Below are 25,888 nucleotides of genomic sequence, written 5' to 3' on the forward strand. Positions count from 1 at the left end.
AAGTTCATATTCAGTAATGACGTTTCTCTTTCCTCTGCTCTCTTTTGAAATACGATGCAACGGCATCATTTTTAAAAAACGTGGCGCCGTGGAGACTCGGCATTGGACTGTCCAGTAAAGTAACAGTGTGTACATCTGCACTTCGTTCGTTGACTCTGAGCTAACCGGGTAACGTAGAGCTCCTGCTAGTTAGCCCCATGTGGCAACCAACACACCACGCTCATGGCTACACAATTAAACAAGTTGTACCAACTCATTAGTGCTGAAATACTATGAAGATAATATGAATAATTCTGGGTGAAGGTCCTTTATTTAAATGTGAAACATAAGATCCAGCCCTCCTCCCTCCAAAAATGTGTGTCCCTTCTTCTTTTTTAAAATTAGTATCTTTTGTTTCATTCACCTTGAAGCAGATTAATTCGATAAATTTGAACTCAAAAATAAATAAACAAACCAAACAAATCGTCTACTGGCCACAAAACTAGTAAGTTAAGCGGAGGCGTACCTTTATTTTGAAAGGCCTTTCCACTGTTGGTTCACCAAAAAAAGGGAAAAATACAAACCGTCTGGCCACGCAGAGACTTGTATCTGCCTCAAGATGTTTCTTACAAAACACGGTACATAACGTGTCACGAATTCCCCACCTTCCTAGCTAAATTCATCCTCCTGTCATTCCAGATCCTGTCATATTCACCTGATTGTCCCTCATTCCCTTCACCTGGTCCTCACGCCCTTCTCACCTGCAGCCCATCCCCTCATTAGTCCCTCACTATTTAGATCCCTCACTTCCTCTTGTCCTCTGCCAGATAGTCTTGTGTGTCACTGCCAAACTTTCCAGCGAATACCTAGTACTAGTTCTGATCTGCCTGTTCACCCGACTTGAGATTTTTGCCTGCCCCTTTTTGGATTTGTTGCCCTGTTTGACGGACCACCCGGTTTTGACCCTGCCTGAAACATTGAGTAAACTGCCTCCTCCTGCATTCTTGTGTTTGTTGTGCTTTTGGGTTCCAGTACCTGTAACCTTTACATAACGTCTCTCCTCTCCTCAAACCCCACAACCACCGTGAGGGGCGGACCGACATGTTTCACTTCATGTGGTCAGTCCAGGGGGCCGTTACATCAGCAGGGCCAGGGCAGGAGGCTGGCCCACCAGGCAGGAGGCTCCAGAAACAGCCAGGGGAACTCACAAGGACTCCGGGGAGGAAGCAGAGTTAGTAATGTGTGATGGAGAGATGTAAATTCAACCCAATAAGGAGAGAGAGAAGAGGAGAGAGAAGAGAGAGGTGCTCAGTGTGTCCTAAAGGTCCCCCAGCAGCCTATAAGCCTCTAGCAGCATCTGAAGGGGCTGGACCAGGTAAACCTGATTCAGCCATAACTATAAGACTATCAAAGCTCTCGATATATCTATATATGTAATAATATCCAAGATTCCTTTGGGGTCTTGGGTATGTCGTCCATCTGGGCCCATAAAGACAGATTTATTCAAGATGAAGTGCCAGAAACAATCTCACCTCGTTAAAGTGCACTTTCACTGAGACAGTGAAGAAGTCAACGCACATAAAAACCAACAAGCATAATTATACAAAAATGTCTGGACAACAATCCTGGTAATTATAAGGCTGCAGTTGTAATGAAAAGAGAATTCAGAGAATGCTGCTCACAAACTGCAGCTGGCCACATCCGACCGATCCAGAAGAGGATGGTGGTCGTCCTCGAGCCCGGCGTCCCGTCAGTCAACGCACGTTGTGAGCGTACGACTCCAACCCCTCGAGAAGACTTGTTTACGGCCGCTCTCGCCGTGTGGTTTTCCACTTTTATGTCCCTTTGGCGCAAATGAAAAAACCTGCAATTAACATTGGCTGCACAAGCAAATGGCCTCCATGTGGAGTTAGGATGCAACCGCCAACCCGACCACTCAAAAATACTTTTATTCCTCTTACTCTTTACGCGGTTTACGCAAAAAGTAAGAAAGTGTCAACGCGTTTATAAAACTCTTCTTTTTTTCTTTGGATTCTTTGAGTGGGTTCGCATTGTGAGATATATTTTTTCACCTGAGACCATCTCCCTTTGGTCGTACTTTTTTTTCTTTTCTTCTTCTGCTGTAACGACGGTGAGTTAAGAGAGGAGCTCGAGCTCACGTGCTGTTGCAGACGGAGAAAGAACACTTCGCCCCGGCTGCGGTTGATAATAAACGTCTCCCCTCTTCGGTTTGGCTCTTTTTCTCGGAGCAGACTTGCTTCCTGTCTCCTAACCCCGAAGGGCCCTTCCTCTCGAGTCCCTCCACTTAGCCATCTCAGCCGGGTTTCCTAGATAGACATGCACATGAGCATTAACCCCCCCCCCCCCCCCCGGCTCATAACCGCCACCTGTCTCTTAATTGCACGCCGTCTAAACATATTCAGACCTGCCGATACAGGAAAGCATTCCAGACTCAGGTGTGTGCTCATGAACCGCCTTATCAAAACAACTCTCAACACACTGGCATGTGTCACTTATACACACGCCTCATTGCAAAGAGGACATCGCTTTTTTCAACACACACACCGAGGTGTGTGTGTTGTGCACGTTGTCTGTTTTGACATACGGAGGCGGCGGTGAAGCAAGAAGACCCCTCTCCCTCTCTCTCTCCCTCTCTCCCTCCCCCTCGCTCTCTCTCTCTCCCCCCCCCCCCCTCTCTCTCTGGAGGAGGTATTTCAGACAAGTGCAAAGATACGCCCGGCCGGTGATGAGATGAACCCGAGAAGCTTCAGATTCTTCCTTCATGATTCGACACTGCAGCCTTTTGTGCGTTGTCCGTATCAGTTGTGCGTGCTTATCATTTTTGCCCAAATTCCCTCCCAAAACACTCCGACAGCCGGCGGTTGTTTGTGGGGCAGCCGGTTTGCATGGATGAGAGGATGTGGAGGTTGTTGAAGCGAGGCTCAGTGGAGGAGGGCGGTGTGTTCCCATTTCTACGAGGGCCAATATCTGGAGCAGTGAACGTATAACGCAACAAGATTCAGCTCGTCAGCAGCCGGTTTTTATTATGAAGAATCGGGCATCAATCAGGACATTACTCATTTTGTTTTTTGTGATATGAAGTCATCCTTCTTCCAGTGAAAAGCTAGACTCCTGCTTATAAAAGTGATACTTGAAAGGAGTTTTATTTCCCAGCCTCGGGCAGGTTTCACTTCTTCAGGTTGTTGTTGTTGTTGTTGTTGAGGGCTTAGTATTTCAGCCCTTTGCCTTGGAGTCAGCATGTTTTGTTTTTTGTTGATATTAGACATATCGCGGAGCATCAATTGTTCCCGCTCCGGGGAGGCTCTGCCGGGAGGACCACGCTGGGTCCTGACCCCACCGGGGGCGGTGTGAGCGCGGCGCAGCTCCTCGGTATAAAAGCAGCCAGCAGCAGTTGGAGTGTCAGAGGCTTGAGCAACGCAACAGAGAGGCTGTCCTCAGAGGAGAGTTACAACACAGTGTGCACATGGGGAAGCGGTTGAGGTAGAAGAACAAGAAGAAGAAGAAGTCCTCTTACTTTGGATCTATACCAGACCGCAACCTGGATTAATTTGTTCTTATTTGCTGCAGTTATGAGAAACCGTCCGGATCAGAGGGACTCTGATCACCCCCTCGGATCTATTATTTCAAAGGTGGGTTGAATATCTTTCACGTGTATGCAGGCAGGCTGTGGTTCCAACTGTAGTGCTGCTTAATTCTGTCACAATGTGTTGAAACTATTTGAAGAAACTTTGAAAATAGAAACATTTAACGGAAAGAGAAATGAAACGCCCTCATGTTAATTATTAAAAAAACTCTGGGGCATTCTGGCATTGCAGTGAATCATTATGTAATATCATTGGGTTATGTTTTGTAAATTATTAAGTTTCTATCACGTTTATAACAACATATATTATAGCTCTTATAGGTATACTATATCATATAATATAATATAGGTTTAATAGGTTGTATAGGTTGGCACAGATAATAACATTTAAGCATAAAATACACAAAAAGAGAAAAACTGTAGTATATCAGTATTTGTTAAAGCTGCATTCAATACATCCTGAGCAGTACGCTGTGTGTAAATAAACGTCTGCAGAGCGACGCCTCGTCTCAAAGTGAAAGGCTCTCTGCACCAAGACCTCAAGAGTGCTCTGAGGACTCGTCTGTGGGGGTTGAAATGTGAGCCGCTTAGTCGTGAGGAGCTGAGCAGAACCCTCACCCTGTCTTGTTGCTTCTTTTTTAGGGTCATCTGAGCCAGAGGAACCCCATCAGGCCCGGAGCCCGGCAGTGATGCTGGCCATGCCGCACGACAACTCCTCCGGCGGTAGCCCCTTCCTCCTCCCCTCCAACCACACCCCCGGGAAGCAGGAGCTGCGCAATGCCACCCGTCCGCAGATCAATGCCGCGTACGCCGGCCTCACCATGACTCTGGGCATCCTGTTCAACGTGGTGGCGCTCATCATCCTCGCCAAGGCGTACAACCGCTTCCGCCGGCGCTCCAAGGCCACGTTCCTGCTCTTCGCCAGCTCCCTGGTGGCCACGGATCTGGCGGGGCACGTCATCCTCGGGGCTCTGGTGCTGAGGAGATACTCGGTGGGCCCCGTCTCCGGCCTTCGCGGCGGCGACAACAATCCGGACGTGTCGTGTCTGTTTCAGGGAGGCTGCATGGTGTTCTTCGGCCTGTGCTCGCTGTTCCTGGGCTGCGCCATGGCCGCCGAGCGCTGCCTCGGGGTCACCGAGCCTCTGCTGCACGCTCGCCTGGTCACCACGGCGCGGACAAAGATGGCGCTGGCCTTGATCTGGCTGCTGGCGGTGTGCGTGGCCCTGCTGCCCTTCTTCGGGCTGGGCGCCTACACGTACCAGTACCCGTGGACGTGGTGCTTCATCAAGGTGATAGAGGACACCAAAGCGACGGACCTGGCCTTCGTGGCGCTCTTCTCCGGGCTGGCGCTGACCTCCCTGACCTCGGCCTTCGTGTGCAACACCATCAGCGGCATCACGCTGGTGAGAGCCCGGCTCAAGAAGAGCTGCTGCTCACGCCGGCGCTCAGCCGGCTCCCACGACACCGAGATGGTGGTCCAGCTGGTCGGCATCATGGTCACCTCCTGCATCTGCTGGAGCCCCCTGCTGGTGAGCAGACCTCCTCTGTCTGAAGAAGGCCTGGTCAGCTTTAAATATTGCGGCTAAGAAGTTGTTTTTAAACTGATTTTTAAATGCACATACATATGATTACTATACACATATTACAAAGCAATATATATATATATACCCCAAAATACAATACATGTAATTCCTGCTCTTATTTGCTTGAGATTTCATGCTTTCTGTCAAAACACTTTTAAAAACATTATCTGCAGGTTGTTTTTTGGGGAAAAAAGAAACATCACTATGAGGTGTCATGACATCATTTCATCTGAAGAAGGCTTTTTTAGCTTAAATTATTGCGACTATGTTGTGGTTTTTAACCCTTGTGTTGCCTTCGGGTCAATTTGACCCGATTCAATGTTTCACCCTCCTGTCGCCTTCGGGTCAATATGACCCAATTCAATGTTTAACCCTCCTGTTACCTTTATATTTACTAACATATTTTACCCTTGAGGTCAATATGACCCCAGCTATTAAAATCTCCAGAAAATTCTTAGAATTAATATTGTTTTCTAAGTTTAAGTGTGAGGTACTTTATATTTGTTTGTTGAATCCCGAAAGAACACCGACATTAAACATTGAATCGGGTCAAATTGACCCGAAGGCGACAGGAGGGTTAAATATTGAATCGGGTCAAAATGACCCGAAGGCAACACAAGTTAAATAGAAGTTTAATGTACATAAACATGATTACTATTCACATATTACAAGGCTATATATACACCCCCAAAATACAATACATGTCATTCCTGCTCTTATTTGCTTGAGATTTCATACTTTCTGTCAAAACATTAGTTATCTGCAGCTGATTTTTTTGGGGAAAGAAACATCACTATGAGGTGTCATGACATCATTTCATATGTTGTGTTTAAAAAAAAATAGATTTTATATATACATGTATACAATATACATATTACAAAGTAATATATACAGTATACCCCAAAATGCAATACAGTGAACATGTCATTCCTGAGATGTCATACTCTCTGTCTAACACTTTTGAAAACATTAGTTATCTGCAGCTGATTTTTTGGGGGGAAAATAGGAAACATCACTCTGATGGGTCGTGGGAACAAATCAGCTGATGTGGGAATCACCGGATAGATGAGGAGTTTTATTTTGAAACTTTTGGTTTCTGACTTTTTTTTTACAATCAACACTTAAAATGACGAAGGCACTTGCAAATGACACTTTAGTACATAATATAAACCGTAAGTTTAATTTGTACCTCTTTCTTTAAGATTTAATTAAACATTTTTTTTCCTTTACAAAATGTACCAAAACACTGGCGACGAGGAAGATCTCGGGGTAGAAAATGACAAAAATAAATATGAAAGAAATTCAAATGTTCAGCACGGAATTTCATACCAAAGGACAAAGTGATGATCAGACCCTTTAAACGGCTGTTTAGGAGGATTCAAATAATCTGGGGGTGTAATGCTTATTATTGCACCCATGCATCATCACAGCCAGTTCAGAGCAGCAGGAAACAGGAAGTTTTGAATTCCACAATAAGTTCAACAGAGTCGCACCACAGTGTTTATTTTGTTTATTCACATTGCAGTTCAGGGCGACACTGGACCGTGTACCAAAAATATGACGCACAACCATAGCGTGGTTTAGGAAAAAAGTTTTAAAGTGCTCTCAGGGCTTTATGGTGCTTTATTAAGTTCAATTCAATTCAATTCAGTTTATTTGTATAACCCAATTTCACAAATTACAAATTTGTCTCGGAGTGCTTTACAATCTGTACACATAGACATCCCTGCCACAAAACCTCGCATCGGACGCATCAAGTAACTTCATTTAAGCCAACGGTCTTTTTATGTTTTCAAAAGACTAATGATGCATATCAAGATAAACACATTCATACTCATTCAGTGCAAACCTACATTTGATCACTGCTATGAATAAATACAATGTATTTCCACTTTCTGGGAAAAATATGTATTTTAAAAAAAAAGTCTTAACATACACCCTTTTCAATTCCTCCATTGTACTTTTAAGGTCAGACATATTTATATTAATAAGTAATTAAAAAGGTAATCTTTTATTGGAGCAATATGACGTTTACAAATTACATTTTTATGGCCGCTGCCTTTGATCAAATATAAATATTCAACATATATTTTGCTTCATTTTATACACACACACATATATATATACAGGACTCTCAGAAAATTAGAATATTGTGAAAAAGTTCTTTATTTTCTGTAATGCAATTAAAAAAACAAAAATGTCATGCATTCTGGATTCATTACAAATCAACTGAAATATTGCAAGCCTTTTATTCTTTTAATATTGCTGATTATGGCTTACAGCTTAAGAAAACTCAAATATCCTATCTCTAAATATTAGAATATCATGAAAAAGTATACTAGTAGGGTATTAAACAAATCACTTGAATCGTCTAATTAACTCGAAACACCTGGAAACACATTTTCAAATGTTTGATTTTGTTTTGCTGTTATAAATAATTTTTTTTACTTGGTCTGAGGAAATATTCAAATTTTATGAGATAGGATTTTAGAGTTTTCTTAAGCTGTAAGCCATAATCAGCAATATTAAAAGAATAAAAGGCTTGCAATATTTCAGTTGATTTGTAATGAATCCAGAATGCATGACATTTTTGTTTTTTTAATTGCATTACAGAAAATAAAGAACTTTATCACAATATTCTAATTTTCTGAGACAGTCCTGTATATTATATTTGGGCATTTTTGGAAACTTTCTGATCTCCACCAAATTTCAGTTCATGTTCTGTGGGCTACAATGCACTGTATGATATTGTAATGCATGACGAGTGAGCTCTATTTAACCCTCCTGTTACCTTTGGGGTCAATTTGACCCCATTCAATGTTTAACGTCTCTAAAAAGATGATTGACATCATTTTTTTCACTTCATATTTCATGACTTTTCCGAATTTATTGGGGACAACTAGAAAAACCTAAAATTCACATCATGATATGTTTTCAATGTCCTGTACACAATTTATGAATTTGTAAATTTGACCCCAGGCGGTTTTTCACTGTGTAAAACATATAAGAAATATCAACTTTTTTATTTATTTAAAGGGCTATTTAGGTAGTCAACAAACAAACAAACATAAAGTGACACTTAAACTTGCGAAACAATATAAATTCTAATAATTTTCTGGAGGTTTTAATTGCTGGGGTCAAATTGACCGCACGGGTAAAATATGTTAGTTAATTTGAAGGTAACAGGAGGGTTAAAACAGTGGCTGTTACTGTGTTTATATTAAAGATCCAGTTTAAGAGATGATCTTTCATCCTATAATTGTTTCAATCATTTCTTTGTAGGTCTTTGGACTGATGTCAGCCACAAAGTCCTACAGCGGCCTCCTGGGCGACGACAGCGATACGTATCGGGGTCTGATGGTGATCGGGGTCCGGATGGCGACCTGCAACCAGATCCTGGACCCGTGGGTCTACATCCTGCTGCGGCGCGCCATCCTCCAGAAGATCTACCGCATCACCAAAAGACGGCCCAGCTTCAAGGGGAGCACGCTCCGCTCCGTCCGCTGGGAGCTCAGCTCCTTTCAGAACTCAGAGAAAAACTGTGTCAGTAAGATCTGAATGGACATATAGACACACATATATATATATGGACTTTATAAATATATATATATAAGGAGGCAGAAAAGAGGAAGAGGCCGGGTAATCTGTCCCTTTTGTGCTCAGTCCAGCGGTCCACATCTGGATCCACATTCAGAGTTGAAAGGTTCCTATGAAAAGGGAAGTCTGGTTTAGGTCAATGAAGGAAATGTGTCGGGATCCAAAAAATGGAACGTGTTCCAGATTTTTTAACATCCCTGAGTTGTTTTGTCTCCAGTACAAGCCAGTGTTATACATATGAACTGTTTTATCATAAGAGATTACGGCCCAGCCACAGGACATGTCCTCGACGAGAGGCGTGAATGAAAACGACTTCGTAAGTTGGAATGTGAATGTTTATTGTTTTTTTGCTGAAGTGAAGACCGTAAGTATCCATATAGTCTCAAAGCAAACATCTCAACTCAAAGGTTTCGTTCCCTTTGTTCTCCAACACAATGTAAAAGTCAATGACTTGTGTAAATAAATGCTCACATAAAGAGAGCCGTAAAAAAAAAAAAAGAAGAAGAAGGGCCGTGCTGTTACCTCAGCCTAAAGATGTGAAGAAGACGATGTGCTGTGACATGAATGTGAACGTCTGTTTCTGCGTGTTTGTAGATGTGTCGGCGGTGTTTTCACCGAGTGTCTCGGGACTGAAAGTGAAGCTGCAAAAAAAGCTAATTGGATGTGATATTGTGAACAAAAGGGAATGTACTTTTAGATAATAAATGATCTGTTAATGTTTCATCTTATTCTGGTTAATGCATGATGCCATAGTTTTTTTTAATTATTATTATAAGAGAAAAGACAATGCTAGAGGATGACAAAACAGTGGACAAAACATCATGAAGTCAGAGTATTGGAGAATGGTGTGGGTGTAGGTGTGAGTGTAGGTGTGTGTGTTGTGTGTGTGTGTCTGTGATTGTGTGTGTATCTGAGCCTTTTTATCTAAGAAAAAAAAAACATAGATGAGGGCAGATTTATATGTATGTGTGTATGCATGTACGTGGAATTTAATTGGTTTTCAGTCAAGGGAAAATGAAAAATAAAAATGAAGATTAATCATGGCATAGTTTTTAAGTAATGTTTCCCGAGTTAAGGCAAGGCACTCTCATGTCCTCTTGATGGAAGCCTGTTAGCTTAGCACAAAGACAGGAAACAGGGAACCAGCTTGGTGGTTCTGGAACAACAACACCTCAAAAGCACACCAATATAGTGTAGAACTATTTGCATAATGCCTAAGACCAGCAGGAACATGATACAAAATATAAGCTGGCAAAATATAAACATACATAGACTGATTATAAGGGGACCATGTATTGAGCTTTGTGGAACTCCACAGGTCGCGCTAACCTGTGAGAACACAAGACCTGAACCAGTGGATGTGAGTGGTTGGCGGGATTGACATGTCACATGTTCTTTATCTCATCTGTCATTTAGTAGCGACAGATTTGTGTTCCCTCAGAACAAAGGTTGGTGACCTGACACTGTCATATGATGCCTTTATGTTCTGGCTGTGTAAATACATTGTCACTGGGTTTCACAGCACTGAAAGTGAGTGGTCACTCTTGTGTTTACAATGTTCAGAAGGCTATCGATTTTATTTGGGGTCGAACTGGAGAATTCACGCTATAATGACACACACGCTTATAGGAAATAAGAATATACAGATGTGATACAATGGTTACACCTGTGTAATGATCGTGTTTTAATACTTTTATTACACATATATGTATATATCAATATATATATCGATATATAAATATATCGATATATCTATATATATCACACCGTTAAATTCACACTATAATGACAAACACGCTTATAGGAAATAAGAATATACAGATGTGATACAATATGTATATATACAGTATATATACAGTATATATATATATATCGATATATATATCGATATATATCACACCGTTAAATGAATGAGCCATGCATGGAGGCGATTCAATTCAATCAATCATTCGTAGCCACGCCCCCCTTGTTCCCATTGGCCACAGTTGCAGTCACCAGTAATCTCTGTCCAATGAGCGTCATCGTTTTCCCCTCGTGCGCGTTTCCGTGCACACTCCTGGCCGAGACCGGGAGCGAGCGTGCAGCAGCCGTCCATTAACAGCAACGACACTCCGGTGAGCGAGAATAAACACACACGTTCAGCGCTTAACAGACACGCAGTTAGTAGTTGTTGTGGTCGTTGGGCGCCACAGGGAACCCACGAAGCCTGCGAGCGGGTTATGAGCGGCGCTTTATTTCATATGCGCGTCAGAAGTGTGTCGGTTGAGCTTTTGTTCGGCTAAAGCTAACATGCTAAGTGCGAGCGGAGGGTGAGCTTTACAACGGGGTCTCGTCTCCTCGACCATTTTGCTTTCTGGCTCGACAGCCCCGGTATCCGGAACATAGCGTCCCGTGACGTCTTTGCACTTCTTTGTAGTCGCTTAGTCGACCGCCGTGAGGTGTTTCTGCGCGTCGTGAGGCTTTAAACGGTTGAGCCGTTTGCCTTTTCTGCGGGGGGGTTGGGTGCTAGTTTGCTGTAGCTAGCTTGAGCTAGCTTTAGCTCGCAGCCGCGGCCAGTCAAAGTAAAATGGCGTCTGTTTTTAAATTCCCCTGACGGGAGCCGCGGGGCCTGAGACGCATCACGGCCGGGCTACCTCTTCCTCCACGACGCACTCTATACAGGAATAAATACAAATCGTGTGTCAGTGTCGGTTTAACAGGTGTGTGTTGGTGGCACGCGACAGCAACTTGTTGACTAAAACGCAACGTGGGCGATGTGTATCCTCGTTATTATTGTTTTACCTCGTCGGCCCGAGACCACAACGTTAAACCAACGCGACGTTAAACCGAACATGTACACGCTGCCGATGATCTCCTAACGTTAAACAACGGAGCGTGTTAGATTACCGCATGAGGCTGTTGACTAATGTGTTCACCCAGATACCGTGGTGGTGTTGTTGTTGTTGTTGTGGCTGCTGCACAGGAGCACAATCAAAACATTGACAGTCGTCCGTGTAGAACTTGTTGACCTCTACCCAGAGATCAATCGCACAGCACAGCCCTAACTGTCTGTGTTTACTCATCACACCACCAGTTCACTTTAACACTGCACTACATATGAAATGTGTGCTTGAAAGTCAGATTTATTTCACGTTTCAGCTTTACTGCCGAGGAAAGTATGGGTGTGTTTGTAATCCTCGAGGCATGCCTTGCTCTCTCCACATTCCTCCGCTAGTACCACGTTTATCTCATTGATGGATAAGTGATTCAGGGTTCGTACAGTCACGGAAAACCTGGAAAAGTCATGGAAAAAAACTTAAATCCTAAAAGTTTTGGAAAAGTCATGGAAATTTGTTATCACATGTTCATTTACGGCGAGTTTGAAATAACCAATATGTTTTTTTAAAGAAAGATGCTCAAAATATAAGCTGGCATACGCTCACAATACGCAACATTTTCTAAATTGTTCATGTTTATAACGAGATTTCAGTTTGGGCATGGAAATTTGGTTTCAAGTCATGGAAATCCATAGGTCAAAATGTGTAAGAACCCTGGAGATCGTCAGTCACTTGAATGTGAAGTGTTTTACCCGCTTCATTGTTAAAAGCCTCATGTACAGAAATTAAAATATCTTAGTTTTTCGTAGGCTGCAGATTTGCCCGTCTACTTTAAAGTTATGTTGAAACTCGTGCCTGTTGTCTCGCCTGTTTACAGAAGGACTGCAACATTGTCATCGGCTGCCGAGAAGACATTTTCAACACTGGTTCACTGGATAAGGGAGTCGCCACGGTCTCTCTCGCAACAATGGTAAATACTTCATTTCTAGCATCTCGGTTTGACATGAGGCTGGCCGCCAAAGCAGCGGACACGCTTGCTTCATATGGGATATCACATGGAACGGGATGAATAAACGCAACTCCTTTAATTTAAGCCACAGGGCTGGTTTCTAGTGTCTCTCTGCCGTCTGCCTGGGGCTTGAGGAACACATGCTGGCTTTGGCTGCCTGTGTGCACACAGGGTTTAGGTAATTCAATTCAATTCACTTTATTTGTATAGCCCAATTTCACAAATTACTAATTTGTCTCGGAGTGCTTTATAATCTGTCCACATAGACATCCCTGTCCCAAAACCTCACATCGGACCAGGAAAAACTCCCAAATAACCCTTCAGGGGGAAAAAAAGGGAAGAAACCTTCAGGAGAGCAACAGAGGAGGATCCCTCTCCAGGATGGACAGATGCAATAGATGTAATGTGTACAGAAGGACAGATTTAGAGTTAAAATACATTCAATGAATATGACAGAGTGTATGAATAGTTCATAGTAGGCTTATTCCACGATAATCCCTGGTGTTAGAAGCCTGACCCAGACGTGAGACCATGTTGCTCTTCTTTGGGGTTTTCATTAATCAAAGATAAGAGAACTGGAGTTTTGCAGGTCAAAGCAGGATTAATTAAGTTGTTTAAATAACTGAACATTTCCAAACTGCAACATGGTCTGAAGTGTATTTTCTGTCCAGTTGGCTGTCGTCTTGCTTCCTTGATACAGGTCCATGTGTTATGTAAATACTACGGATTTGTTTTATTATTCAGAAAGCACAGTGTCTGTTTTTTTGTTTTCTGCAATAAATTGTTTTGTGCTAACCCGGGCTGGTATGGTCTCCATTCATATTGATCTTGTGTCTTCTCGCTCCTCAGCCCCCTCCAATGCGCCACCGCTCCATGCGCGTCTTCATGAACGACGACCGCCACGTCATGGCCAAACACTCGGTCATCTACCCAACTCAAGACGAGCTGGAGAGCGTACAAAAGATGGTGTCCCACTCGGAGCGGGCCCTCAAGGCCGTCTCCGACTGGCTGGATAAGCAGGAGAAGGTACCCCCGATGTCCGACTTGGACAGCGCAGACACCGATAAGGAAAGGTGAGGAGATGTCTTCACGTTCAGCTGGTAGGACAAACGAGTCGGCCAGTAGGATTTGTTTCAGTTCCTCTTCTCTGACCACTGCTCTCTTTCTCTTGTCTGTCTTGTGCGTTTTCCATGTGTTCGCTGTGTGTTTTTTTTGGTAGTGAGCAGAAAGATCAGGCCACCCGCTCCCTGCGGGGCGTCATGAGGGTGGGCCTGGTTGCCAAAGGCCTCCTACTGAAGGGGGACCTGGACCTGGAGCTGGTCCTCCTCTGTAAGGAAAAGCCAACCATCAATCTGCTGAAGAAAGTGTCTGAAAACCTTGTGGCGCGGCTCAAGGTGAGAATGCGGCTCGGCTGAAGCTTTTTTTTATAAACCGCTCTTGTTGTCGCGGCGACGGCCTCCGCAGACGAACGGAGGCGTTTTTTGTTCTGTGCGCTTCGTTACTCAAACAAAAGCAACGAGTGCACCCCAGAGAAAATCCCATAGACTGTAGGTGTACCCGGCAAAGCGCCATAAAGCCACCTCCACAGTGCCGAGGAGGGATTGTAATTATCTGTAAACTCGTACCTCGTGTTCATGGGCTACTGTAGCCCTATTAGACTCATTACAAAAACTACATTTGAATATCCTGTAAACAATTTGGTTTGGCTGCAAATTATTTACTCCGTGAACGCCTCCTGTTTCTAGAGCATCTACAAATGAATCGTTTGTGTAATCTACAGATGTGTAAATGGTGCTTTTATAAGTGAGCTATGTATCCGTGGTTACCGAGGTGCGCCACCACGAAGCTTAATTCAGTGTAATGAATAATGTGACATGTTGTGTGAGTAGCTGATGCTTTGGTTGTGAGGTTGTTACAGATTTTATTTTTTGACGCAAAAAAACACACAACATAAGTTAGTTATTGAAGAATTATAACATGGATAAGTGAGACTTGCAGCTAAACAAAATAACCATTACACTGCCTTCTTGTGGGAAAACTATGTAATGGGGACACTGTCTCTATATAGCTCTATTTCTGTACAGCTATTTTGTTTATCATTCTTCATATACAGTAAACTATAAATCGACTGGAACATCAGTCTGCCAATTCATCTGACCGGCTCTCTTCATCGTCTGTGTTGACGTGAGACTGGAGTAGTCTAGATTAAACCACAGACATGATTCCAGACCTAGTTGTACCTCATATAAATGTATGTGGTACCAAAAATAATAACAATTGACTTCCTTTGTCGTGTCCTAAACACTTTGCTCTCACAGGCGATCACAGAAGAAGAGTACGTGGTCACCCAGCATATCCCCGAGGCCAGTATCGTCATCACGAACACCAAGGAGCCCCCCCTCACCCTCACCATCCACCTGACCTCCCCGCTGGTCCGCGAGGACGTGGAGAAGGCCTTGTCCGGAGGTAAGCCGCGGCACCCGAGGGCCCCAGTGCTTCTTGAGCACCGCCTCCTCCGAGCGGGGAGGCCCGGCCGGCAGCCAGGCGAGATAGATATTGTTTATTGGGCCTTCAATGGAGCTGGGGGGACAAGAATGCACCGTCACGTAATGAAACTGGGCTATGCTTAAAGCGCTCTAGACTCTCTCTCTCGTAGTTCCATGTGATGTAATTGTACATTTTTGATGGCCCAATATACAGTATAGGGCAGGTAGCTTACTGACTTTTGAAGACGTGGCTTTCCCTCCCTTAACTGTCAAGGTCACCAACAAAATGAAGGCTTACTGAGAATTTAACCAAAAGGAGAGAGACCACTTTGTCTGCATGTGTTCTTATCACTGATGGTAGACGGTTCGCATTGCAGCAAAAATGAGAAGCAAAACAAGTGTTGGAAGCTGTCCTGGGGCGCTAGACCCAACATCGAGCTGTTGACCGCCCCTGATGTTCATTAGCGGGGAAGGCTCAGGGTTACAGATGGCGACGAGGGACGCACTCCAAAACGCACCCGAGTCTTTAGAATGACACCGACTAGCGCATCATTAAATAAGTATACAATCACTAAGCCGGTTTTTGGCTGTGCAATTTCGTCAAAGACGTTGTTTTCGAAAGTGGGAGCGAGGACCTGTTTTTAGCCGGTGTTGAACCTCGGTCGTATCTGTAGCCCTGGGCGAACAGTGATGCCCGGTTTGGGTCTCCTTCTTTTACTTTATTGTTTTTTTTCTTTCTTTCAGTTTTGCTGCAGTGTGGACTTGTTTTGATACCCCACTTTTGTGTGCATCTGATAACTTCTGCCTGTGGTTCCAATTCTGATTCTCTCTGTCAAGCCTTCTAGTTTGTCAATTTTTAGGGACGCTGGACCTTTGACCAACTGGCCGCTCTCTGTCTCGGAAGGGGCAAAGTGCAGCGCACACCCAGTGTAGGGGCGAAGGGGAGGGGCTCTGCCTCCCGTTTGACGCCGGAAAGGGGAAAAGCAGAACCTGAAGCAACCACGGAGAGACAACCTCCCACTTGATGCGACCCGTTGGCCTGTAATGAAAGAAAAGCACGTATAGCTTCGACGGGGACGCTTTTAGTCTAGTCAGGTTACCACCCGCTTCACAACTCTGTTGTTCTGGTGGGTTTTAAGTCCCACCATTGTGTGCCGGGTCAGACAAAACGCTATTAACTGGGAGGTTGAGAGCGCTTGGTGGTTCTGCAGTGGAGGGGTCCCCCTCCCCTTCCCCCTTCCTGCCTGGTCTGGGAAGGCTGCCTGTGTTCCCCCTGGCCGGCTGACAGAACTCCCCTTGGTCAAACTGTACCTTGTCTTCTTATCCACCTGCCAATAGAATCGCTTTCAGTCAACGATCCCCCGGAAGTTCTGGACAGGCAGAAATGCCTAACTGCCTTGGCGTCTCTCCGCCACGCTAAGTGGTTCCAGGTTTGGATCTTGTCTTTATTTGTCTCTAAAAACAGAAGTAGTGTTGAGTTTTGGTTTAATGCTGTTTGTCCTTTTGTCTTTTGATTTGGGTGTTCCGTGTGTTTTTATTTCCTCTTTTGAAGTCTACCTACTGTAGTAGTACGAGACTATCTGGATGTGCGTTTCTTAGGAAACCTTTTGTCATTACACTGTTGTAGCGTCGTCTTGCTAACTGGATTCTACTGCAGTGCCTTCTTTTCTTTTTCTTTAAAGAAGTTCAATGCTGCTTTTTAGTCCCTGACTTCCGTAGTCTACCTCGCATCTGCTCAACTCAATCAACAACACAAATAATCTGGGACTAATACACCCTGTGTCCAGGTGCAATATCTCTTCAATATTAGTGTTGGTGTGAGTTGTCGTCTTCACATTTCTATAAGCTGCTCGTAGAACCCCCGTGACCCCGTTCTGTAGTTTTGAAGAGAGACATGTATAATTAGTTCTGCCGTGTTGATACCTCGTTCTAGTTCTGTGTCACCTTTGGTCCTTCACGCCGTAACAGTCTCCGGCTCTGATTGTTACGGAGTGAAAGAGTACAGAGCATGTGGCCTCCACTTCCTGCTCTCTGTCTTCTCTGTCACTCTGTGTGCCACAAAATCAACAATAATATTGCACCGTGGGTCTTTTCATTTTTTGTGACCACTGGCTTCATCGCCGCCTTTTTTTAATGACGGTAGATCTTCCTTGTCGCACATTAAAGCTCACGTGATGTTTTGAGGTGGCTTCATTCACACTTTACCTCCTGAACTTAATTTGCGAGCATGTTCCGTCGGATCGAGGTTACAAATGCGACCGATCATATTCAGGATCTCCAAACATTCTGTCATGCAATATAACCATAACGACAACGCTCAGCTGTTGTAGTCTGTGTGGCTTCCATTTTTAATACACATCTCCCCTTTTTGTTTATTTCGACGTCTGCGTTGCTTCGCGCCTCGCTGTCGTCCTCGACTAAAGCCGCGTGTCCTCCCCGTGCCCCTCCCTGCTTTTGTCCTCAGGCCAGAGCCAACGGTCTGCGCTCCTGCGTCATCGTCATCCGGATCCTGCGGGACCTCTGCGCCCGCGTCCCCACGTGGGCGCCGCTCCGTGGCTGGGTGAGTGAGCGCCGCCGTAACACGGCCTCGATACGGCGAGGTCTTGTGGCTGGGAACCTACGGCCATGTAGGAGGAAGCGTTCCCAACTTTGACGTGGCTGCCTGAAGCGCGGAAGGTTATGTTTTGATCGCCGTGTATTTATTTATTTATTTGTATGCGTGTTACTCGCATAACAAAAAGTTTTAAACCCAATTGCATGACATTTTGTGGGATGATTGGTTATTATCCGGGGACCATTTGATTAGATTTTGGGATCAATTGGGTTAAAGGTCAACGTCAAGGTCATGAAAAGGTCAAAATCTTCTTGAATCGCATGACATTTGGTGGGATGATTGGTTATTATTCGGGGACCATCTGATTAGATTTTGGGGTCAAGGCCATGAAACGGTCAACATCTTCTTTTTACCATAGTACGGTCAATTTGTATCCAATTGGCATGCAACTAATGCCGAAATGTTCATAATTCAATGCCCAATCTTGTGATATGCGCTCTACCGAGTGCCCGTTCTAGTTATATTATCAGATGGTTATAATTTTCTTTTGATGGCCCCTTTTCTGCCTGGATACCAAAAAATAAGACGTTGCTCAACTGCTGAGGTCACGTCTAACGCAGTGACCTAAACTCTGTCTGCGTGGCCGAGCTTAAAAATGTTCTTCTCAAGCAACCTGTCTCTCTCCCGCTCTGCAGCCGCTGGAGCTGATCTGTGAGAAGGCCATCGGCACGGGGAACCGGCCCATGGGGGCGGGGGAAGCTCTGCGCCGAGTCCTGGAGTGTCTGGCTTCTGGCATCCTCATGTCGGGTATATGTATGTGACGTGTCTTCTTTTTAAATTTACATTTCAAGTTCCACTTTTTATTTGTATTTTCTCTAAGTGTCGTGTGCACTGGGTATAGATGGGGCCGGAATCTCCGATCCGTGCGAGAAGGAGGCCACGGACGCCATCGGCCACTTGGACTGCCAGCAGAGAGAAGACATCACAGCGAGCGCCCAGGTGAGCGAGGCCACGGCGGGTCCGTGTGCGTGTTCCCGATTTCGGTGACCGCGTAACTGACCAACGCCTCCTTGTGTCTTCAGCATGCCTTGCGGCTGTCGGCGTTCGGACAGCTTCACAAAGTGCTTGGGATGGATCCCCTCCCTTCAAAGATGCCCAAGAAACCCCGCAGCGAGACTCCTATTGACTACACAGGTAAACCGGGCCGGCTCACCTGTGAGATTCAAACCATCCTGATTGTTGGTTCTTTAGTTTTAAGATGTACTGTGTATAGATGCAACGCACCTCGGTGCCTCGCATGCTCTTATGCCTTTTTTGTGTGTGTGTGTGCGACGCAGTGCAAATCCCACCCAGCACGGCGTACGCCCCACCAATGAAGCGGCCCATCGAGGAAGAGGAGGGAATCGATGACAAGAGTCCAAATAAGAAGAAGAAAAAGCTGCAGAAGAAATGTGAGTGCTCCTCCTGCTGAGTTTGCTGAAAGCCAATGAAAACAGTCATTCCTAACTCGTATCTGCCTTGTTGGTTATTGAATTAACTCTTGGAGAGCGGTGGCGCCTTCACCCCACGACAGACAGCGACGTGCAAAGTACCGCAGCGCTTCGACCTTTTGTGCTATCGGCGTAATTATATCAGTTTACACCGAGAGCGATTACATTACGTGAATGGTCAAAACTAGTGGCACGATTACATCTGGGGGAGGAGTGAGCAGAGCAGCAGGGGAGAGGCTTGGAGTGGCATTTTCATTGTAGATGATACTTTGATGTTGGAAATAGGGAAACCTCTGGACCCCAAAATAACAGCCTGGAACATAGACGGCTAGAACAGCCTGTAACATGGACACGTATGACAGCCTGTAACATGGACACGTATGACGGCCTGTAACATGGACACGTATGACAGCCTGTAACATGGACACGTATGACGGCCTGTAACATGGACACGTATGACGGCCTGTAACATGGACACGTATGACAGCCTGTAACATGGACACGTATGACGGCCTGTAACATGGACACGTATGACGGCCTGTAACATGGACAAGTATGACAGCCTGTAACATGGACACGTATGACGGCCTGTAACATGGACACGTATGACGGCCTGTAACATGGACACGTATGACAGCCTGTAACATGGACACGTATGACGGCCTGTAACATGGACAAGTATGACGGCTTTGAGAAGATGTAAAATGGGTTAAATTTCCTTCTTGTAATGTAATAGTTCATTTAAAATGTTTATAAAGAGAAACCTGATGATGCATTCAAATACGTTACTTTACTTTTGTGTTCTAACAGTTTAAAGAATCTATGACATAATAATAATGACGAATACTAATAAAGTGCAAAAATAATTAACACAAAGGGCATTTTCTAACACATTTAGTGATTTGTAAAAAAAGAGGAAAAGAACCAAGCGGCCACGCTACAGCTCTAGACGGGTTGAGCGTGCATTAATCGTTTAGTTTTGGATATAACAAGCAATTTAAAAATGTCACCTCTTAGAGCTTGTGAGTTTTCATAATCTTTTGACTCTACAGTTGAGATGATGAATCAACTGATGGGTGATAATAGCAAACACTCTGTTGTGATGAAAGCTCCGGAGGAGAAGGCCGAGCCGCCCCAGGCCATGAACGCTCTGATGAGGCTCAACCAGCTGAAGCCGGGTCTCCAGTACAAGCTGCTCTCTCAGACCGGCCCGATCCACGTCCCGGTCTTCACGATGTCCGTGGAGGTGGACAGCAAGACCTTCGAGGCGTCCGGTCCCTCCAAGCGCACCGCCAAGCTGCACGTAGCCGTAAAGGTGAGCGCGGCGCGGGAACACGTAAATCTGTCTGTTTTTCCCTTTTTTATTATACGTGAGTTTTTTTTTTTTAAACTACGCTTGTTGTGTGCAGGTCCTCCAGGACATGGGTCTGCCCACCGGAGTGGAGCTGAAGGCGGCGGAGGTGGTGAAACTGGAGGAGGTGGAAGTTCCTGTCGCTGTGGAGGAATTTAAACCGGTTAAAACACCGGTCGAAGCCCCGGCTGCTGCCGCCGCAGCACCGGCCAACGCCGACGCCACGGACGCCGCAGAGGTACAGAAGCTCCCCCCCCCCGTGTGTGAGGGTGACGATCGCATGAGGGGAATTTTAGCCTTTTTTGTGTGTCCCGTTTTCCACCGACCCCGTGTCTGTCGCCATCAGAACGCTCGCCAACAGGGACCGATTCTCACGAAGCACGGCAAGAACCCCGTGATGGAGCTGAACGAGAAGCGCCGCGGCCTGAAGTACGAGCTCATCTCCGAGACCGGCGGCAGCCACGACAAGCGCTTCGTCATGGAGGTGGAGATCGACGGCCAGAAGTTTCAGGGCACGGGGTCCAACAAGAAGGTGGCCAAGGCCCACGCGGCGCTGGCCGCTCTGGATCGCCTCTTCCCCGAGGGCTCCATGGCCGAGGCCGCCAAAAAGAAGAAAGGGCCGCCCATGGTACGACGTCACCTCCCCACGGCGCGATGCTGCCGGGGAAAACACGCTGCGGACCTCTGGCCAGGGGACGTGCATCTAGTATAAAACATAGATATATCCATCAATCAAAAGTCAATTATTTCTTTAGTGCGTGTAAAATAGATTTTTTTAAATGATATTAAATATTTGAGACATTTATCAATTTGGCTTCTGACGGTGAACTTAAGATATGTGGATTGCTTACATGCGGAATCAGTCGTATTGAATATGACTCAAACTAAATGGACCCAAATTGCCCAAAGAGTTGTTTTTTTCTTAAAATAATAAAGTAACTGGGCGTTACAGGGTTACATTACGGTCGTTAGATGGAGGGGAAATGGCTGCTCAACGTTGATATAAGAAGGTCAACAATAACGTGTGTGTGTCCCCGTCAGCACACGCCCGGCTTCAACATGATGGGGTCCTCCGGGGCCGGTGACACTGCTCCGCCCAGGGGCCGAGGAAGAGGGCGAGGTCGCGGAAAGGGGCGGGGCTTCAATAACGGAGGAGGCTACAACCAAGGAGGTAAAAATACCTTTTGACTGTCGCACACGCGCACTCCTGAGAACACATTATCATTATTATGAGTGTTCAAATCGGCATATTAAAGTGAGTTTTGTATCCGGCCAGGTGGCTTTGGAACGTACAACTACGGAAACAACGCGGTCTCCGGATACAGTGAGTATTGATTTAACCCATTCTGATTATCCTGGTCTGACTGGATGTTTGCTCGTTGTCTGGGCTGCAGCTACGCTTTCATGTAAGACGTGGATGTTGTGTCCTGGGGGGCGGGGGGAGGTGCATCGGGCCCGGACTGAACCAGTATGACTAGTGTTGTGTTCTAGAAGACCACGTAATGATAAACCATGTTGGGACGTTCCCAGTTCAATGATTTTACATTTCTCTGCTTTAAGCAGAGAAATGTAAAATGAGAACCCCTTTCTTCCCTCTGGCAGCCTGTCCTGAGGACTGTCCTCCCCGAGCGTGACAGGAGCAGAGAAATCAAAAAAAAAAAAATGATCAAACTTAATCTGACCAAATGAGTCGCACAGCTGCCTGTTTTATGGCAGGGGAGAAAAAAGAGGAAAAAAACCTTCCAAATAAAGAAACCTAATTTTGATTTATTTGTTTCCCCTTCTCTGCCCTGTCTCACTCTTTAGGTGACTTTGTCTCAGACTGCTATGGCTACCACGAGTTTGCAACATAGATCTCCCCCAGACTAGAAATCAAAAACAGTCCTTGTAGAAAAGGATAACACAAAAAGGACAATAGTCAGTAGTGTTCCAGCCGCATCATGAACTCTCTTCACCGTCAAGTCCACAACCCTGGGAATAAAGTGACCCCTCCCCCCCCTCCCCCTTCGACCCCATCTCACCTCTCCACTTGTCACGTCCGACACCTCGGGGGAGACTATCTGCCCCACTGCATGCGTGTAGACAAAAGTCGCACACTGTGGATGCACCTGACTGCCTGGAGCCCCCGAACTAAAACCACAGGGCTGATTTTATTTATGATTGCCTCCATGTGTCGGACCGGGCTCTGGGATTTGTTTCCGTTTGTGTGGATCACGCTGAAGGCTGCTGGGAGCTGGACGACACACTGACTTCTGGATTATTGTCAACACTGCAACCGCCTGTCCTCTCTCTCTCTCTCTCTCTCTCTCCCTCTCTCCCTCCCTCTCTCTCTCCCTCTCTCTCTCTCTCTCTAAACTGTTTACTTCGATGAGAATACTGAAAGGAATCTTAACATGACTTTATTTCATTCTAATATTCTGTCACTTCCAAACGATACTGAGCTGTCTTTAAAAAAAAAAAAAAAATTATGTAGAATCTGCCGTTACTGTGTCATATTGGCAACACTGTTAGTGTGTGTGTGTGTGTGTGTGCATGGATGAACTGAGGCTGTTGCCACTAACTGTGCACACATACTTGCTGAATTATGGAATCTGAATGTTTGGGGATGAGACGACTTGTTGCTTTTATGTTTCTTTGTTTTTTTTAAGAATAAATGTGACGCCACCCATCATGACCGTTACTCCAGGTCTGACTTAATTACACGTAGAGTATATTTAGTAGCTTTTTAAATACACGTCGTGCCCATTTTAAGATGTGTGCCGTGCTTACTCCCCAGATTACAACAACAGTGGCACCAACGGGGGAGCCGGGGCATCGAACAGCCCGTCGGGTGGCGGCGGCGGCAGCGACGGCCCCCCCACCAGCCCGGGGCCGGGGTCCTCTCAGGCCTCTTACGGCTCCTATTACCAGATCGATGGCGGCTACACCGCCCCGTCCGCCACAAAGAGTGCCAAAAAGAAGCCTATGAACAAGGGCGGGAAGGCCGCCTTCACGAGTCTCCTGGGGGCGAACAGCGGGACCACCGGGGGGTACCAGTGCAGCAACCCCCCCGGGCAGGGCTCCTATAACCAGTTCGGCCAGGGCTACGGTCAGGGGAAGAAGACTTTCAGCCAGAACCAGGGGGGGGCGGGCGCATACTCGTACAGCACGGCCTATCCCAGCCAGGTGACCGGGGGGGCCGGAGGCAGCCAAGACTACAGCTACGAAGGCGAGTTGGTTTTAATTATTTTTACTTTCTCAGTTTCTTGTAATAGCGAGAAGATATTCTTCGAACAAGATCCTTTTCACGTGAAGCTATACTTCATCGTTACGACATTTTCCTCCCCACTTCCTGTAGTTTATAACGACGCATCATTTATTAAACGCTCGTTTTCCCCCACAAGTCACCAAAAATATAATTAATTGCAGTTTTTCAGTCTTAAGATGAGAAGAGATAATCCTTTGAGTCCAGGATTACAGCAGCAGGTACTCGGTAGTGAGCAGTAATATAAAAAAATGTAAACGGTAAGAAGAATACAATAGTAATAGTTCGACTATGTTGAGGAAATGTTACTTCCTGTATTCTTGTTGTTCTTAGTTTGTACTCTAGGTTGAAATGCACTTACTGTTTGGATAAAAGCTTAAAGCAAAAGCATGTGCTGTGTAATGTAATGTAATTAGATATACAGACGGAATAAAAGTATATGCACGGTAATAATAATTTAGTGTATTTGCATTGCACAAAAATGAAAGTGTCCAAAGTGAAAGTGATATGAAGTTAAAATACAGAATATGTTATGTTTATTCTTTTGGGAAATCTTTTGACCAACTACCAAACACTTTGCTGCTAGGTTTCAACAACCAGTCCAATTACAACTCACAAGGAGGTGTGGGAGGAGGAGGAAACGACGACAACGACAACAACCAGGGCTTTGGCACCAACCACTCCCAGTACCACAACCCAGTGGGCTACGGCCGAGAGGACGGCAGCATGAGCTACCAGTACAGATAAACTCTCACCGCGCCGCACTCCAGCACGCCGCTGCGTCTCCCGTCTCCAAAGAGCCAGCGCTCTCTGCCCCCCCTCCCCCCTGTTTGCTTCTTCTGTGCGTTTTGATTTTCCGTGGGCACAAACGGAGACGTCTGAACTTTTCAAAGTCGGAGACGTGCTGCGGCTGAATTTCGTGGTTGTTCCAGTGGTCCGGTCAGTGCTTAGTCTTGTGTTTTTAGGTTTTTCTTCTTAAATCTATGCTACCAGTCCTCTTCGTCACTATATGAGGAAGGCTGATTCCACAAGTTACTCACCGTCTCTGACTTTGTTTCCTTTTCATTCTAAAGATCTGTGTGGCGCAGGCAGTTTCCTTTTCTCCTGTGAAACTAGTAAAAATCTACAACGCTTGTTGTATTTTCTTTTTTTTAAATAATAATTCATGAGAATGCGAGAATAGCTTGTTCTGTTTCTGCATTGCTTGTAATTCCGGCTCATTTTGTAATTTACCTAATGTGATGTAGTTATTTTAATGAATGTTTTTTTTTGGGGAGTTTACCGGAAAATAAACTTACATTCTGATAAGTTCACATTTCTGCTCAATGTAGCATTTTCATTGGGTTGGATTTGTTCCTGTTAATGTATAACCAAGTGTTTGTATGAAATGATTTTTATTTTGAAATTTATTAAAGTTCGACTTTAAAGTATCCAGTTTGTACAATTGATACTATTGATTAAAAGTTTTAAGTTCATTATGAATGACCAGATTAACTATGAATTACTTGACTAAGGGCTCACCAGCAAAACCTGGCAACCCGAACTTGCTCTTATTAATGGCGAAAAACCTCAAACTGAGTTTTAGTAAAGCAACTTGTTGTGACTTCTATGGGTAGTTTACGACAATCTTAAATCAAAGGAGTAAATTTCACAAAGATACATGATGAAATTAGCATTACAGACTTCAGGGGGCCCATAAGAGACTTTATAAAGCTAAAGACCCATTTTCACAATGTTCATGTTAAGCAATTAAAAGAATCAAATATGTAGCATTTGAGCGTTTAAAACTAACTTATGAATTGTGCTAACGGGATTTAATTATCAGACCTGGTCAGCATGAAACTATAGAAGCCCGTTTATGAAACTGAGAAAAAAATTAGCATTCTGTAAGTCATAATGAGATAGTATCTCATTATTTCGACTTACTATCTTATGAGTTAGTAAATCAAAATAATGAGATAGTATCTCATTATTTTTACTTAGTCAAAATAATCTCATTACAAATTATTGAGATTATTTTTGACCAACTCTCATTGTGAGATGTATGATATGATATTCCTTTATTTGTCCCACAGTGGGGAAATTTCAAAAATCACAGCGGCGGTGCACATCAGAGCAATAATGAAAATAAATATTTTAAAAACAAAAACCACAATACTAAAAGACTAAATACTA

General features: G+C 44.9%; 2 protein-coding genes across 5 annotated transcripts; both read left to right on the forward strand.

Annotated features, from left to right (window-relative positions):
- The first annotated feature begins 3,241 nt into the window (after positions 1 to 3,241).
- Positions 3,242 to 9,484, forward strand: LOC130188773 (prostaglandin E2 receptor EP1 subtype-like). The gene is made up of 3 exons (XM_056407250.1): positions 3,242 to 3,629; positions 4,226 to 5,112; positions 8,449 to 9,484. Exons 2-3 carry the CDS (start codon positions 4,273 to 4,275, stop codon positions 8,722 to 8,724), a joined length of 1,116 nt encoding a protein of 371 aa, XP_056263225.1. The 5' UTR covers positions 3,242 to 3,629; positions 4,226 to 4,272; the 3' UTR covers positions 8,725 to 9,484.
- Positions 9,485 to 10,806: 1,322 nt separating this feature from the next.
- On the forward strand, positions 10,807 to 25,143 carry LOC130188340 (interleukin enhancer-binding factor 3 homolog). Of its 4 annotated transcripts, none has more exons than XM_056406646.1 (18): positions 10,807 to 10,877; positions 12,457 to 12,549; positions 13,438 to 13,661; positions 13,808 to 13,982; positions 14,907 to 15,054; positions 16,413 to 16,504; positions 17,539 to 17,634; positions 18,324 to 18,441; positions 18,530 to 18,627; positions 18,711 to 18,822; positions 18,966 to 19,079; positions 20,171 to 20,433; positions 20,528 to 20,707; positions 20,816 to 21,097; positions 21,511 to 21,640; positions 21,746 to 21,793; positions 23,246 to 23,677; positions 24,300 to 25,143. In XM_056406646.1, the coding sequence occupies exons 2-18, from the start codon at positions 12,547 to 12,549 to the stop codon at positions 24,458 to 24,460; spliced, it is 2,676 nt and encodes an 891-aa protein (XP_056262621.1). In that variant the 5' UTR covers positions 10,807 to 10,877; positions 12,457 to 12,546; the 3' UTR covers positions 24,461 to 25,143. The 4 variants fall into 4 exon arrangements, with proteins under 4 accessions (XP_056262621.1, XP_056262622.1, XP_056262623.1 ...); XM_056406647.1 differs by having other exon boundaries at positions 20,228 to 20,433; XM_056406648.1 differs by lacking the exons at positions 23,246 to 23,677; positions 24,300 to 25,143 and adding an exon at positions 22,276 to 22,593.
- Positions 25,144 to 25,888: the final 745 nt, after the last annotated feature.

Source organism: Pseudoliparis swirei, chromosome 23, assembly GCF_029220125.1.
Source record: "Pseudoliparis swirei isolate HS2019 ecotype Mariana Trench chromosome 23, NWPU_hadal_v1, whole genome shotgun sequence".
NCBI lineage: Eukaryota > Metazoa > Chordata > Actinopteri > Perciformes > Liparidae > Pseudoliparis > Pseudoliparis swirei.